At 41.1% G+C, this 12,231-nt stretch overlaps 1 protein-coding gene across 2 annotated transcripts in view; it reads left to right on the forward strand.

Moving 5' to 3' along the window:
• Positions 1-11,513, forward strand: part of LOC128224649 (nucleoporin NUP188-like) — a 53,328-nt gene extending 41,815 nt beyond the window's left edge. The window contains exons 39-48 of one of the 2 annotated variants that reach the window (XM_052934574.1): positions 242-343; positions 3,322-3,477; positions 6,244-6,381; positions 6,775-6,849; positions 7,045-7,172; positions 8,544-8,622; positions 9,309-9,440; positions 9,838-9,920; positions 10,350-10,479; positions 10,810-11,513. In XM_052934574.1, the coding sequence (XP_052790534.1) occupies positions 242-343; positions 3,322-3,477; positions 6,244-6,381; positions 6,775-6,849; positions 7,045-7,172; positions 8,544-8,622; positions 9,309-9,440; positions 9,838-9,920; positions 10,350-10,479; positions 10,810-11,010 (1,224 nt within the window). In that variant the 3' untranslated portion in view covers positions 11,011-11,513. The remainder of the gene's footprint in view (positions 1-241; positions 344-3,321; positions 3,478-6,243; positions 6,382-6,774; positions 6,850-7,044; positions 7,173-8,543; positions 8,623-9,308; positions 9,441-9,837; positions 9,921-10,349; positions 10,480-10,809) is intronic. The other variant, XM_052934575.1, reaches the window with a different exon arrangement.
• Positions 11,514-12,231: the final 718 nt, after the last annotated feature.

A 12,231-nucleotide genomic window follows, 5' to 3' on the forward strand; every position in this document is an offset into this window, starting at 1 on the left:
ATGGGTAACAAGAAACTAGTTACTAGGCATCTCATGGGAAACATATTCAGGCTTATACCCAATGTCAAAATTCTTTAAAATCAGTTCTTAATTCTGACACTTTTCTTGGGTAATTTTCATGAACCAATGAACCATTTAAGTTTATAAATGTATCAATAGTTATAACTGACTAGAAAAAGGCTTGGCTGTCCCATACTTCACCAAAAGTTCATATCTAAATAAAAACTTTTTATCACTTCAGGGTGGTGAGGCTTTATCCCTGGCTGGGCTGACTGGTTACGTGTGCCTACCAATCTCCTACTGCTATCAGAATGGGGACACCAGTATACAGGGACCCACTCCGGTAAGTACAGTTTGTCAGTTATTCACTGCTATCAGAATCAGGACACCAGTATACAGGGACCCACTCCGGTAAGTACAGTTTGTCCGTTACCTACTACTATCAGGACACCAGTATACAGGGACCCACTCCGGTAAGTACAGTTTGTCCGTTACTCACTGCTTTCAGAATCTGAGCAACATTATACAGGGACCCACTCCGGTAAGTACAGTTTGTCCGTTACTCACTGCTATCAGAATCAGGACACCAGTATACCGGAACCCACTCTGGTAAGTACAGTTTGTCCGTTACTCACTGCTTTCAGAATCTGAGCAACATTATACAGGGACCCACTCCGGTAAGTACAGTTTGTCCGTTACTCACTGCTATCAGAATCAGGACACCAGTATACCGGAACCCACTCCGGTAAGTACAGTTTGCCAGTTACCTACTGCTATCAGAATCAGGGCACCAGTATACAAGTACCCACTCCGGTACGTACAGTTTGTCCGTTACCTACTGCTATCAGAATCAGGACACCAGTATACAGGAACCCACTCCGGTAAGTACAGTTTGTCAGTTACCTACTGCTATCAGAATCAGACACCAGTATACAGGGACCCACTCCGGTAAGTACAGTTTGTCTGTTACCTACTGCTATCAAAATCAGACACCAGTATACAGGGACCCACTCCGGTAAGTACAGTTTGTCCGTTACTCACTGCTTTCAGAATCAGGACACCTGTTACCTACTGCTATCAGAATCAGGACACCAGTATACAGGGACCCACTCCGGTAAGTACAGTTTGTCCATTACTCACTGCTATCAGAATCAGGACACCAGTATACAGGGACCCACTCCGGTAAGTACAGTTTGTCCGTTACTCACTGCTATCAGAATCAGGGCAACAGTATACAGGGACCCACTCCGGTAAGTACAGTTTGTCCGTTACTCACTGCTATCAGAATCAGGACACCAGTATACAGCGACCCACTCCGGTAAGTACAGTTTGTCCGTTACTCACTGCTATCAGAATCAGGACACCAGTATACAGGGACCCACTCCGGTAAGTACAGTTTGTCCGTTACTCACTGCTATCAGAATCAGGACAACAGTATACAGGGACCCACTCTGGAAAGTACAGTTTGTCCGTTACTCACTGCTATCAGAATCAGGACACCAGTATACAGGGACCCACTCTGGAAAGTACAGTTTGTCTGTTACTCACTACTATCAGAATCAGGGCAACAGTATACAGGGACCCACTCTGGAAAGTACAGTTTGTCCGTTACTCACTGCTATCAGAATCTGGTCAACAGTATACAGGGACCCACTCCGGTAAGTACAGTTTGTCCGTTACTCACTGCTATCAGAATCTGGGCAACAGTATACAGGGACCCACTCCGGTAAGTACAGTTTGTCCGTTGCTCACTGCTATCAGAATCAGGACACCAGTATACAGGGACCCACTTCGGTAAGTATAGTTTGTCCGTTACTCACTGCTATCAGAATCAGGGCAACAGTATACAGGGACCCACTCTGGAAAGTACAGTTTGTCTGTTACTCACTGCTATCAGAATCAGGGCAACAGTATACAGGGACCCATCAGGAAAGTACAGTTTGTCCGTTACTCACTGCTATCAGAATCAGGACACCAGTACACAGGGACCCACTCTGGAAAGTACAGTTTGTCTGTTACTCACTGCTATCAGAATCAGGGCAACAGTATACAGGGACCCACTCCGGTAAGTATAGTTTGTCCGTTACTTACTGCTATCAGAATCAGGGCAACAGTATACAGGGACCCACTCTGGAAAGTACAGTTTGTCCGTTACTCACTGCTATCAGAATCAGGACACCAGTATACAGGGACCCACTCCATTAAGTACAGTTGGTCCGTTACTCACTGCTATCAGAATCAGGACACCAGTATACAGGGACCCACTCCGGTAAGTACAGTTTGTCCGTTACTCACTGCTATCAGAATCAGGGCAACAGTATACAGGGACCCACTCTGGAAAGTACAGTTTGTCCGTTACTCACTGCTATCAGAATCAGACACCAGTATACAGGGACCCACTCCGGTAAGTACAGTTTGTCCGTTACTCACTGCTATCAGAATCAGGACACCAGTATACAGGGACCCACTCTGGAAAGTACAGTTTGTCCGTTACTCACTACTATCAGAATCAGGGCAACAGTATACAGGGACCCATCAGGAAAGTACAGTTTGTCTGTTACTCACTGCTATCAGAATCAGGACACCAGTATACAGGGACCCACTTTGGAAAGTACAGTTTGTCCGTTACTCACTACTATCAGAATCAGGGCAACAGTATACAGGGACCCACTCTGGAAAGTACAGTTTGTCCGTTACTCACTACTATCAGAATCAGGGCAACAGTATACAGGGACCCATCAGGAAAGTACAGTTTGTCCGTTACTCACTGCTATCAGAATCAGGGCAACAGTATACAGGGACCCACTCTGGAAAGTACAGTTTGTCCGTTACTCACTACTATCAGAATCAGGGCAACAGTATACAGGGACCCACTCTGGAAAGTACTCACTTGTTGAGAAGACCATAAGATGTAGCTAATACTCAAATTAAAATAAGTAAAATTGTTTTTGAGTGTGTATATACAGTGTGTAATACACATACTATAATCCAAAGAGTGTTTGAATTGTAGCGGCCGCTACAGTATCGCCAAAGAGAAAGAACTATCACGTGATCTCGTCACATGATCCAAATTTATCTCGTTTCCAGCAAGAATAAAATCTCGTGGCCATGATAACGGTGACATGCAAATGTATCCGAATGCCTTAGAAACGGCATCATGTAGCCAAGTAGAACTATTTCTTAGCAAATAATTTGAATTACATTTATGCAAACATAATTGCTATTATTTTATATTAATTAACTACCTATTCAATTAAACCGTTGGATTGACATGTTATTAAGTATAATGCCATTTCTTTATGATAAGGTCTACCATTTCAGAACAAGCAGGCCCGTCAGACTCCACAGCCGGTCACATGGCTTGGGGTGTACTGTCAGTGTGTGGACCTGTATACCACACTTCTCACCTCTCTCAAGTTCACCTTCCTCGAGGACGCCTTCAACTTTGTTGGCAGCCACCAGGACAGAATGCAACAGGTGAACTAGACAAAAGAAAACTTTGTAGCTTTTATGGCATCCACAGTGGTTGGTCAATGTCAGTTTGTTGGGATTGTATTGTAACAGCATTATTAGCCATCTACAGTGGTTGGTCAATGTCAGTTTGTTGGAATTGTATTGTAGCAGTGTTATTAACCATCTACAGTGGTTGCACAAAGTCAGTTTGTTGGCACGGTAATGTAGAAGTGATTGGTCATTGTCAATTTCTTTCTTTGGTGATGTAGATGCCTTATGAGTGGTCTTCAGTGATTGGTCCTTTTCAATTTGTTGGCGAAAATACATTACATGATCTCCTCAATGACCAATGTGACTAATTTCTTTCCCCAATGCCTGAGGGATATGAGGGAGTTAAGCGTTGGTGTGTATTGATAGGGCAGCGTTTATGTTTTCACCTCTACCGTTCCCTAGTACATGTGGTATATCAGGTAGTTAAGCGTTGTGTATTGATAATTTCACCTCTCCCTTTCCCAAGTGCCTGTGGTATATCAGGTAGTTAAGCGTTGTGTATTGATAATTTCACCTCTCCCTTTATTGATAATTTCACTTATCCCTTTCATCAATGCCTGTGGTATATCAGGTAGTTAAGCGTTGTGTATTGATAATTTCACCTCTCCCTTTCCCAAGTGCCTGTGGTATATCAGGTAGTTAAGCGTTGTGTATTGATAATTTCACCTCTCCCTTTCCCCAATGCCTGTGGCATATCAGGTAGTTAAGCGTTGTGTATTGATAATTTTACTTATCCCTTTCATCAGTGCCTGTGGTATATCAGGTAGTTAAGCATTGTGTATTGATAATTTCACCTCTCCCTTTCCCCAGTGCCTGTGGTATATCAGGTAGTTAAGCGTTGTGTATTGATAATTTCACCTCTCCCTTTCCCCAGTGCCTGTGGTATATCAGGTAGTTAAGCGTTGTGTATTGATAATTTCACTTATCCCTTTCCCCAGTGCCTGTGGTATATCAGGTAGTTAAGCGTTGGTGTGTATTGATAATTTCACCTCTCCCTTTCCTCAATGCCTGTGGTATATCAGGTAGTAAAGCAATGTGTATTGATAATTTCACCTCTCCCTTCCCCAGTGCCTGTGGTATATCAGGTAGTTAAGCGTTGTGTATTGATAATTTCACTTATCCCTTCCCCAGTGCCTGTGGTATATCAGGTAGTTAAGCGTTGTGTATTGATAATTTCACCTCTCCCTTTCCCCAGTGCCTGTGGTATATCAGGTAGTTAAGCGTTGGTGTGTATTGATAATTTCACCTCTCCCTTTCCCCAGTGCCTGTGGTATATCAGGTAGTTAAGCGTTGTGTATTGATAATTTCACCTCTCCCTTTCCCAAGTGCCTGTGGTATATCAGGTAGTTAAGCGTTGTGTATTGATAATTTCACCTCTCCCTTTCCCCAGTGCCTGTGGTATATCAGGTAGTTAAGCGTTTTGTATTGATAATTTCACCTCTCCCTTTCCCCAGTACCTGTGGTATATCAGGTAGTTAAGCGTTGTGTATTGATAATTTCACCTCTCCCTTCCCCAGTGCCTGTGGTATATCAGGTAGTTAAGCGTTGTGTATTGATAACTTCACCTCTCCCTTTCCCCAGTGCCTGTGGTATATCAGGTAGTTAAGCGTTGGTGTGTATTGATAATTTCACCTCTCCCTTTCCCCAGTGCCTGTGGTATATCAGGTAGTTAAGCGTTGGTGTGTATTGATAATTTCACCTCTCCCTTTCCCCAGTGCCTGTGGTATATCAGGTAGTTAAGCGTTGTGTATTGATAATTTCACCTCTCCCTTTCCCCAGTGCCTGTGGTATATCAGGTAGTTAAGCGTTGTGTATTGATAATTTCACCTCTCCCTTTCCCAAGTGCCTGTGGTATATCAGGTAGTTAAGCGTTGTGTATTGATAATTTCACCTCTCCCTTTCCCCAGTGCCTGTGGTATATCAGGTAGTTAAGCGTTTTGTATTGATAATTTCACCTCTCCCTTTCCCCAGTACCTGTGGTATATCAGGTAGTTAAGCGTTGTGTATTGATAATTTCACCTCTCCCTTTCCCCAGTGCCTGTGGTATATCAGGTAGTTCAGCATTGTGTATTGATAATTTCACCTCTCCCTTTTCCCAGTGCCTGTGGTATATCAGGTAGTTAAGCGTTGTGTATTGATAATTTCACTTATCCCTTTCCCCAGTGCCTGTGGTATATCAGGTAGTTCAGCATTGTGTATTGATAATTTCACCTCTCCCTTTCCCCATTGCCTGTGGTATATCAGGTAGTTAAGCGTTGTGTATTGATAATTTCACCTCTCCCTTTCCCCAGTGCCTGTGGTATATCAGGTAGTTAAGCGTTGTGTATTGATAATTTCACCTCTCCCTTTCCCCAGTGCCTGTGGTATATCAGGTAGTTAAGCGTTGTGTATTGATAATTTCACCTCTCCCTTTCCCCAGTGCCTGTGGTATATCAGGTAGTTAAGCGTTGTGTATTGATAATTTCACCTCTCCCTTTCCCCAGTGCCTGTGGTATATCAGGTAGTTAAGCGTTGTGTATTGATAATTTCACCTCTCCCTTTCCCCAGTGCCTGTGGTATATCAGGTAGTTAAGCATTGTGTATTGATAATTTCACCTCTCCCTTTCCCAAGTGCCTGTGGTATATCAGGTAGTTAAGCGTTGTGTATTGATAATTTCACCTCTCCCTTTCCCCAGTGCCTGTGGTATATCAGGTAGTTAAGCGTTGTGTATTGATAATTTCACCTCTCCCTTTCCCCAGTGCCTGGAGTGTAGTAGATTTAACCTGAAGCCCGAGATATTTGAGGAAGTTGAGCGCACATGTGTGTTTGTGGGGCAGCTAGCCAACTACAGCCGCGAGTGGAGACTTCACCTGCCGGAACCCCTCAATAAAATACTGGTCTGTATTTTGTGTATGTAACTCTAATATCAGCTTTTCAATTTGCGTTTAACATGCAGTTAAGTATGTTAAAATTCATTAATCAAATAAATTGTTACCATGAAAAAAGTGCAGTAAATATTCCAGAGGAACTATTGAGTTTTAAAAGTTTTCTTTGATGTTGTTATGACAATATTTCATGAGGTGGGTTGAAGTTTTTTCAGCCTTCATATATATGTATGTATGTATAAATAATTTGAAGTATGATGTTTAATGGTCCTTGTTATTTTAAACAATTCAGGCTTACACATTGACCATTATAACTTTCAAATTGTTTTTAACAGTTGCAAATTTGAATGTTACAATAGTTATTCTAATATTATTGTATTGACTGTGAATATTTATTGTTTCCAGACCAGTATGCTATTCATGTGCCAGACATTTGTGTCGTACCTCGTCAGGCCAAGATATCTACAATATATACTTGAGGTAAGAAATCTGTGACCAGATAAACTACCAGACATGTAAAAAGAATAGGATGTGCTGAGAACGGAACTTCATTTTCATTCAATTTCAATAAATAGAAGGTAGTTGGTATATTTATTTTCTCAGTTTTTTTTTTTTTTAATTTGGTTTTATTCCTTTTTCAAGACAAACTAATTAAGTATTTATTTCTTCTAAAAGCAGCAGGGAGGGGAGAAGCAGCCGGGGTCCCGTGGCGGGGAACGGTTTCCCGTGGCTACTTTGCACACACAGGCGTCCATGGAAGACGTGGATAACCCCAGCACACAGTACACTCAAGTCCAACACAGGTGAGGGGTCATAGTACACTCAAGTCCAACACAGGTGAGGGGTCACAGTACACCCACGTCCTACAAAGGTCAGGGGGTCACAGTACACTCACGTCCAACACAGGTGAGAGATCACAGTACACTCACGTCCAACACAGGTGAGGGATCACAGTACACCCATGTCCAACAAAGGTCAGGGGGTCACAGTACACCCACGTCCAACAAAGGTCAGGGGGTCACAGTACACTCACGTCCAACACAGGTGAGGGGTTATAGTACTCTCAAGTCCAACGTGGGTGAGAGGTCACAGTACACCCACGTCCAACACAGGTCAGGGGGTCACAGTACACTCGCGTCCATTACAGGTGAGGGGTCACAGTACACTCAAGTACAACACGGATAAGGGGTTATAATAAACTCAAGTTTAACACAGGTCAGGGGTCACAGTACACTGGCGTCCATTACAGGTTAAGGGTCACAGTACACTCACATCCGTCACAGGTGAGGGGTCACAGTACACTCAAGTCCAACACAGGTGAGGGGTTATAGTACACTCAAGTCCAACACAGGTGAGAGGTCACATTACACCTACGTCCAACACAGGTCAGGGGGTCACAGTACACTCACGTCCAACACAGGTCAGGGGTTATAGTACACTCCAAGTCCAACACAGGTGAGAGGTCACAGTACACCCACATCCAACACAGGTCAGGGGGTCACAGTACACTCGCGTCCATTACAGGTGAGGGGTCACAGTACACTCAAGTACAACACAGATGAGGGGTTATAATAAACTCAAGTTCAACACAGGTGAGGGGTCACAGTACACTCAAGTCTAACACAGGTTAAGGGTCACAGTACACTTACATCCATCACAGGTGAGGGGTCACAGTACACCCTAGACCAACACAGGTGAGGGGTTACAGTATACTCGTCCAACACAGGTGAGGGTTCACAGTACACTCGTCCAACACAGGTGAGGGCTCACAGTACACCCACGTCCAACACAATTGAGGGGTCACAGAACACTTTCATTCAACACAGGTGATGTTATCATTTGGTAGTTTCATGAGGTTTTGACAGATAAAGGGTGGCTTTAAGTCTGTTGTAAATCTGATCTTCTTCTAGGCACGCCACGGCTAAGAATATCTGACCAATTGAATGGTTCCTTTTTATGATGGTATCCAGATGGAGTTGTTTATCACACTATTGACTATCAGATTTCTTTAGTAAGCAGTGTATGCTCCTTATCAAACATGCTTATTACTGCAATAACTTGCTTTTTATGGTGTTTAACTCACATGTGAATTGATAAAATGGACAGAAAAAGCCCTGCACTGCGATGGATTTGAAGTACTGCATTATCATAGGTAAAATTCTGTCTATTTGCAGCCTGTTGAAGGTGATCGGTGAAAGCCTGGTGGCTCTACGCAGATTTACTCCCGACCTGGTGCAGATACTGGTTGATCAGGTATGCTTCCTCTATATACTTGCTGGAATATCTATCTACATCTCAAGTGATTAATTATGTGACTTGCATTAGGATTCAATTCAGTTCTTTTATGGGGAAATTATAATTTTCTATGAAATATGTTCACGCCATAGGTTGTTTTCTCCAATATACATTTTAGGAATAGCACCCACCTTCAATATACCATTTTAATCATACAGTGTTGATGCCACAGGCATTGTTAATTGTTTATATTAATAAATCCGACCTACAAATAAGGTAGCTTCATTAACCTTCATGTTGATATTTTATTCCTGGTGGCCCGAAGACATCTTGGTATCATTTGAAAGGGTTTTGATTGAAGATTACTAATATGTAAAGTAATCGACCAAAAATATATTACAGATATAATTATTGCTGTATTTTTATTTCATACTTTTTTCTTCTTGACAAATTTGATTCTAATATTTTAATGGTAGATTGAAACTTTTTAAATAAAGATATTATATTTTTATTAGCTACATTTAAAAAAGAAATCCGGTTATATTGGCGAAGACCGGGCTGGAAGGAGGCCGGGAGGGTGTCATTAATAATTTCACATTTCTTTTTTTCTCTCTCTCAAAGATGCACAGTTTTAATTCGATCTTCATGAAACTTGGTTAGAATAATTGATATCTTGTTTAACGAAAACATGTTTGTTTCTCCAGAACATGGATGTTGGGGAATTTTCTCCTCTAGTCGAAATTGGATTCAGCACACCTCCAGTCGACCATGACGCTCCACCCACCTTTGGAACTCTGTTGTCATGCATCACCATAGCAATTAAAATGCTGTCAAAGGTAGGTAAATTCTGTTGATCATAAATAGCCTAAGCTATTCACATCTAGCTTGGAAAAGCAAATGTTTAATTGTTTACTGAAACAAGTATTCATTAACAATTTTCTGAGGTACTCAAGTAAACTTTTGTCAAACATACATGATAGGATTAAAATGATAATAAAGATGTCATCCAAGGGTAGGTTTGGTCAAGGAGTAGAGATGGTCATATCTTATCAGAGGTTGTGTGTTTTAGCTAGACCATTCATACTGCCCCAATCCTTTCATAGAGACACCGGTTGTGGTTTTCCAGCAGAGGAATGGACTTGAGAGCTGAAAATTGTCTTCACAATCAAGCTGTAATAATGTAGTATAAATGATCATGTGTATATTTTACTTTGAATGTGCAATGAATTACAGCTGGATGGAGGAAGATCACCACAAAGGTCAGACCAAGCATCTGCCTCATCATCAACAGCAGTAGCAGCCCAGCAAATTTCAAAGTGAGTGACTAGAACAGGTATAGAAAGCATATATTTCTGGGCGTTTTTGACTCCAATTTTGATGTGGCTTTATGTAGATGCTAGAGACTTTTCAAGCAAGAGAAAGGCTAATGGCTTGGTTTAAAAATCTCTTCTTCTTCGGTTTCAAGTCTTTGACACATCTTTTTATGCTATCTGACATAATGTGTCTTGTTTAGATGTATAATAACAGTATAACCTTATATTTTCCCTCATGTTTTCAGGTCACTGGCGATGTTGGTCCTAGAGCACAACTTATATCCGACTTAATGTGCTTTGTCTTGATGTATTATCTCAAGTCTTCCCCATGTTTTCAGGTCACTGGTGATGTTTGTCCTAGAGAATGACTTCTGTCTGACTTAATGTGCTTTGTCTTGATGTATTATCTCATATCTTCCCCCATGTTTTCAGGTCACTGGTGATGTTTGTCCTAGAGAACGCCCTCTATCTGACCATGTCACAAGGCATGTGGTATCTCAAAGATCCACGAGTACACCAGCGAGATAAACAACTGCTGAAACGAGAACTCGGCACAGAAATGGTATTTCAGCTCAATATTTATTTCAAAGAACGGTCTGTACCTACTAGACTAGAACTTGCTATTTTGTAATAAAAACATCTGGTAATACATTGAGGGAAACAGGCAAAGGTAAATAAGTTCCTTGCGTTATGTGGTAATATTTTGAGGATAATCATGTGAATAAAGACATCTGACACATCGTTACTTGTAGTGTGAATATTGATAATTGTCTTTCTATTTAAATTCTTAAAAATAAATGTATGTACAAACAATTCATGTACAGAATAAAAAGTGTTCATTATATGTGATGACATGACCTGTACAGCCATGTTGCTCTTTCTATGATTGCAGAACTCCATCTTGTCGGGAATACAGCGGTACATCCGTCGTGGGGGTCCTCAGTCCCCAGCAGGGGGGAGCCAGCCCAGCCCTAGGGGACAGTCTCCAGGGGGTCCCACACTCAGTCGCTCCGTCTCACAGACCTTCCTAACATCACATGACCATGCTGTGTTTAGACTGGTTCAGGAATTCTCCAAGCAAGTCCTCAGATGATTGGTTAATCTAGAAGACTAGTGAATTATCTGTGCAAACTGGTTCAATGATCTATTAGAACTAAAAAAATGGGAATTTTGGTAGAACTTATTACAATTTGCGCAGAAGGAACCAGTGTTGAATAGGGGAAATGTGACATTTGTGAAAATCAGCAAAATCGAAAAAAGTATGGCATTGGTCATTATCATCAACATGAAAGAGTGTACACATACTTGTATGCTGTTATGATGTACTACAAAAAATGCAAACAGCTGTGGTAGGACTTGTTTATAATTCTTTAAAGTAAGTGAATTATTAGTTTGTCACCTCTCACACTGACTTGTGTTTGGATATATTTTAATGATATTTTGTCATTTTCTTGTATGAAGACATTCATTGGGACATATATATGTATGAATATTAAATAGTGAAAAATTATCTTGATGAAATACATTTATATTGTTGCACTTAAATGTAGATGTATTTTGTTCTGATTGAATAAAGAAGGAAGAACAGTGTTTAAATTAGTTCAGGGTTTTGATGCTGAAAATCTCAATATTGCTGGCTAGCACAGTGGTTAGCACACTCACTTCTCACTAAAGCGACCTGGGTTCTATTCCCGGCCTGGGCGCATGCGATAATGGAAAGTGGTCACCAGGTACTCGAGGTTTCCCCAACAAGACAAAAGAAATCCAGCATGACAAATTGCCACAAGTAATAAACGTTAAAATATATTGCACTTTTTGCCAGCACGAGTTGGATTTTTCCACCCACCCCGCATACATGTGAAACATGCTTCTATTACAACTGATCAGCGACCATTACGTCATCATCCATTGCAAATTAAAATACAAAGTAACATTTAAAGGGTCCTACTTCACAAGAAGGTGAATTGCCGTACATAATTTATCTTTTATTAGAAGTATTAAGAGATGAAATAACATAAGATTGACTTAATATTTCCTTTGGATTTGATCACAGTGTAATAATTGGGGTGCCAGAAGTTGTGATCAAAGCCTTGTAAGTTCCTTTTTACTATACTGAAATGAAAGTACTATATGTAGGTATATTTTATCATGGGATGGTTGTTCCTTGCCAACTTATAATAAATCTGATCTTATAATCATATGTACATGTATCTTATCTTACCGTATATGTAACATTACAGTGCACAGCCTCATAGTTGATACACAGTGCATCTCGCTAATATGAAACCATGGGACAGCCCATCCATGGTCAATT

The sequence above is a fragment of the Mya arenaria genome, chromosome 17 (genome assembly GCF_026914265.1).
Source record: "Mya arenaria isolate MELC-2E11 chromosome 17, ASM2691426v1".
Taxonomy (NCBI): Eukaryota; Metazoa; Mollusca; class Bivalvia; order Myida; family Myidae; genus Mya; species Mya arenaria.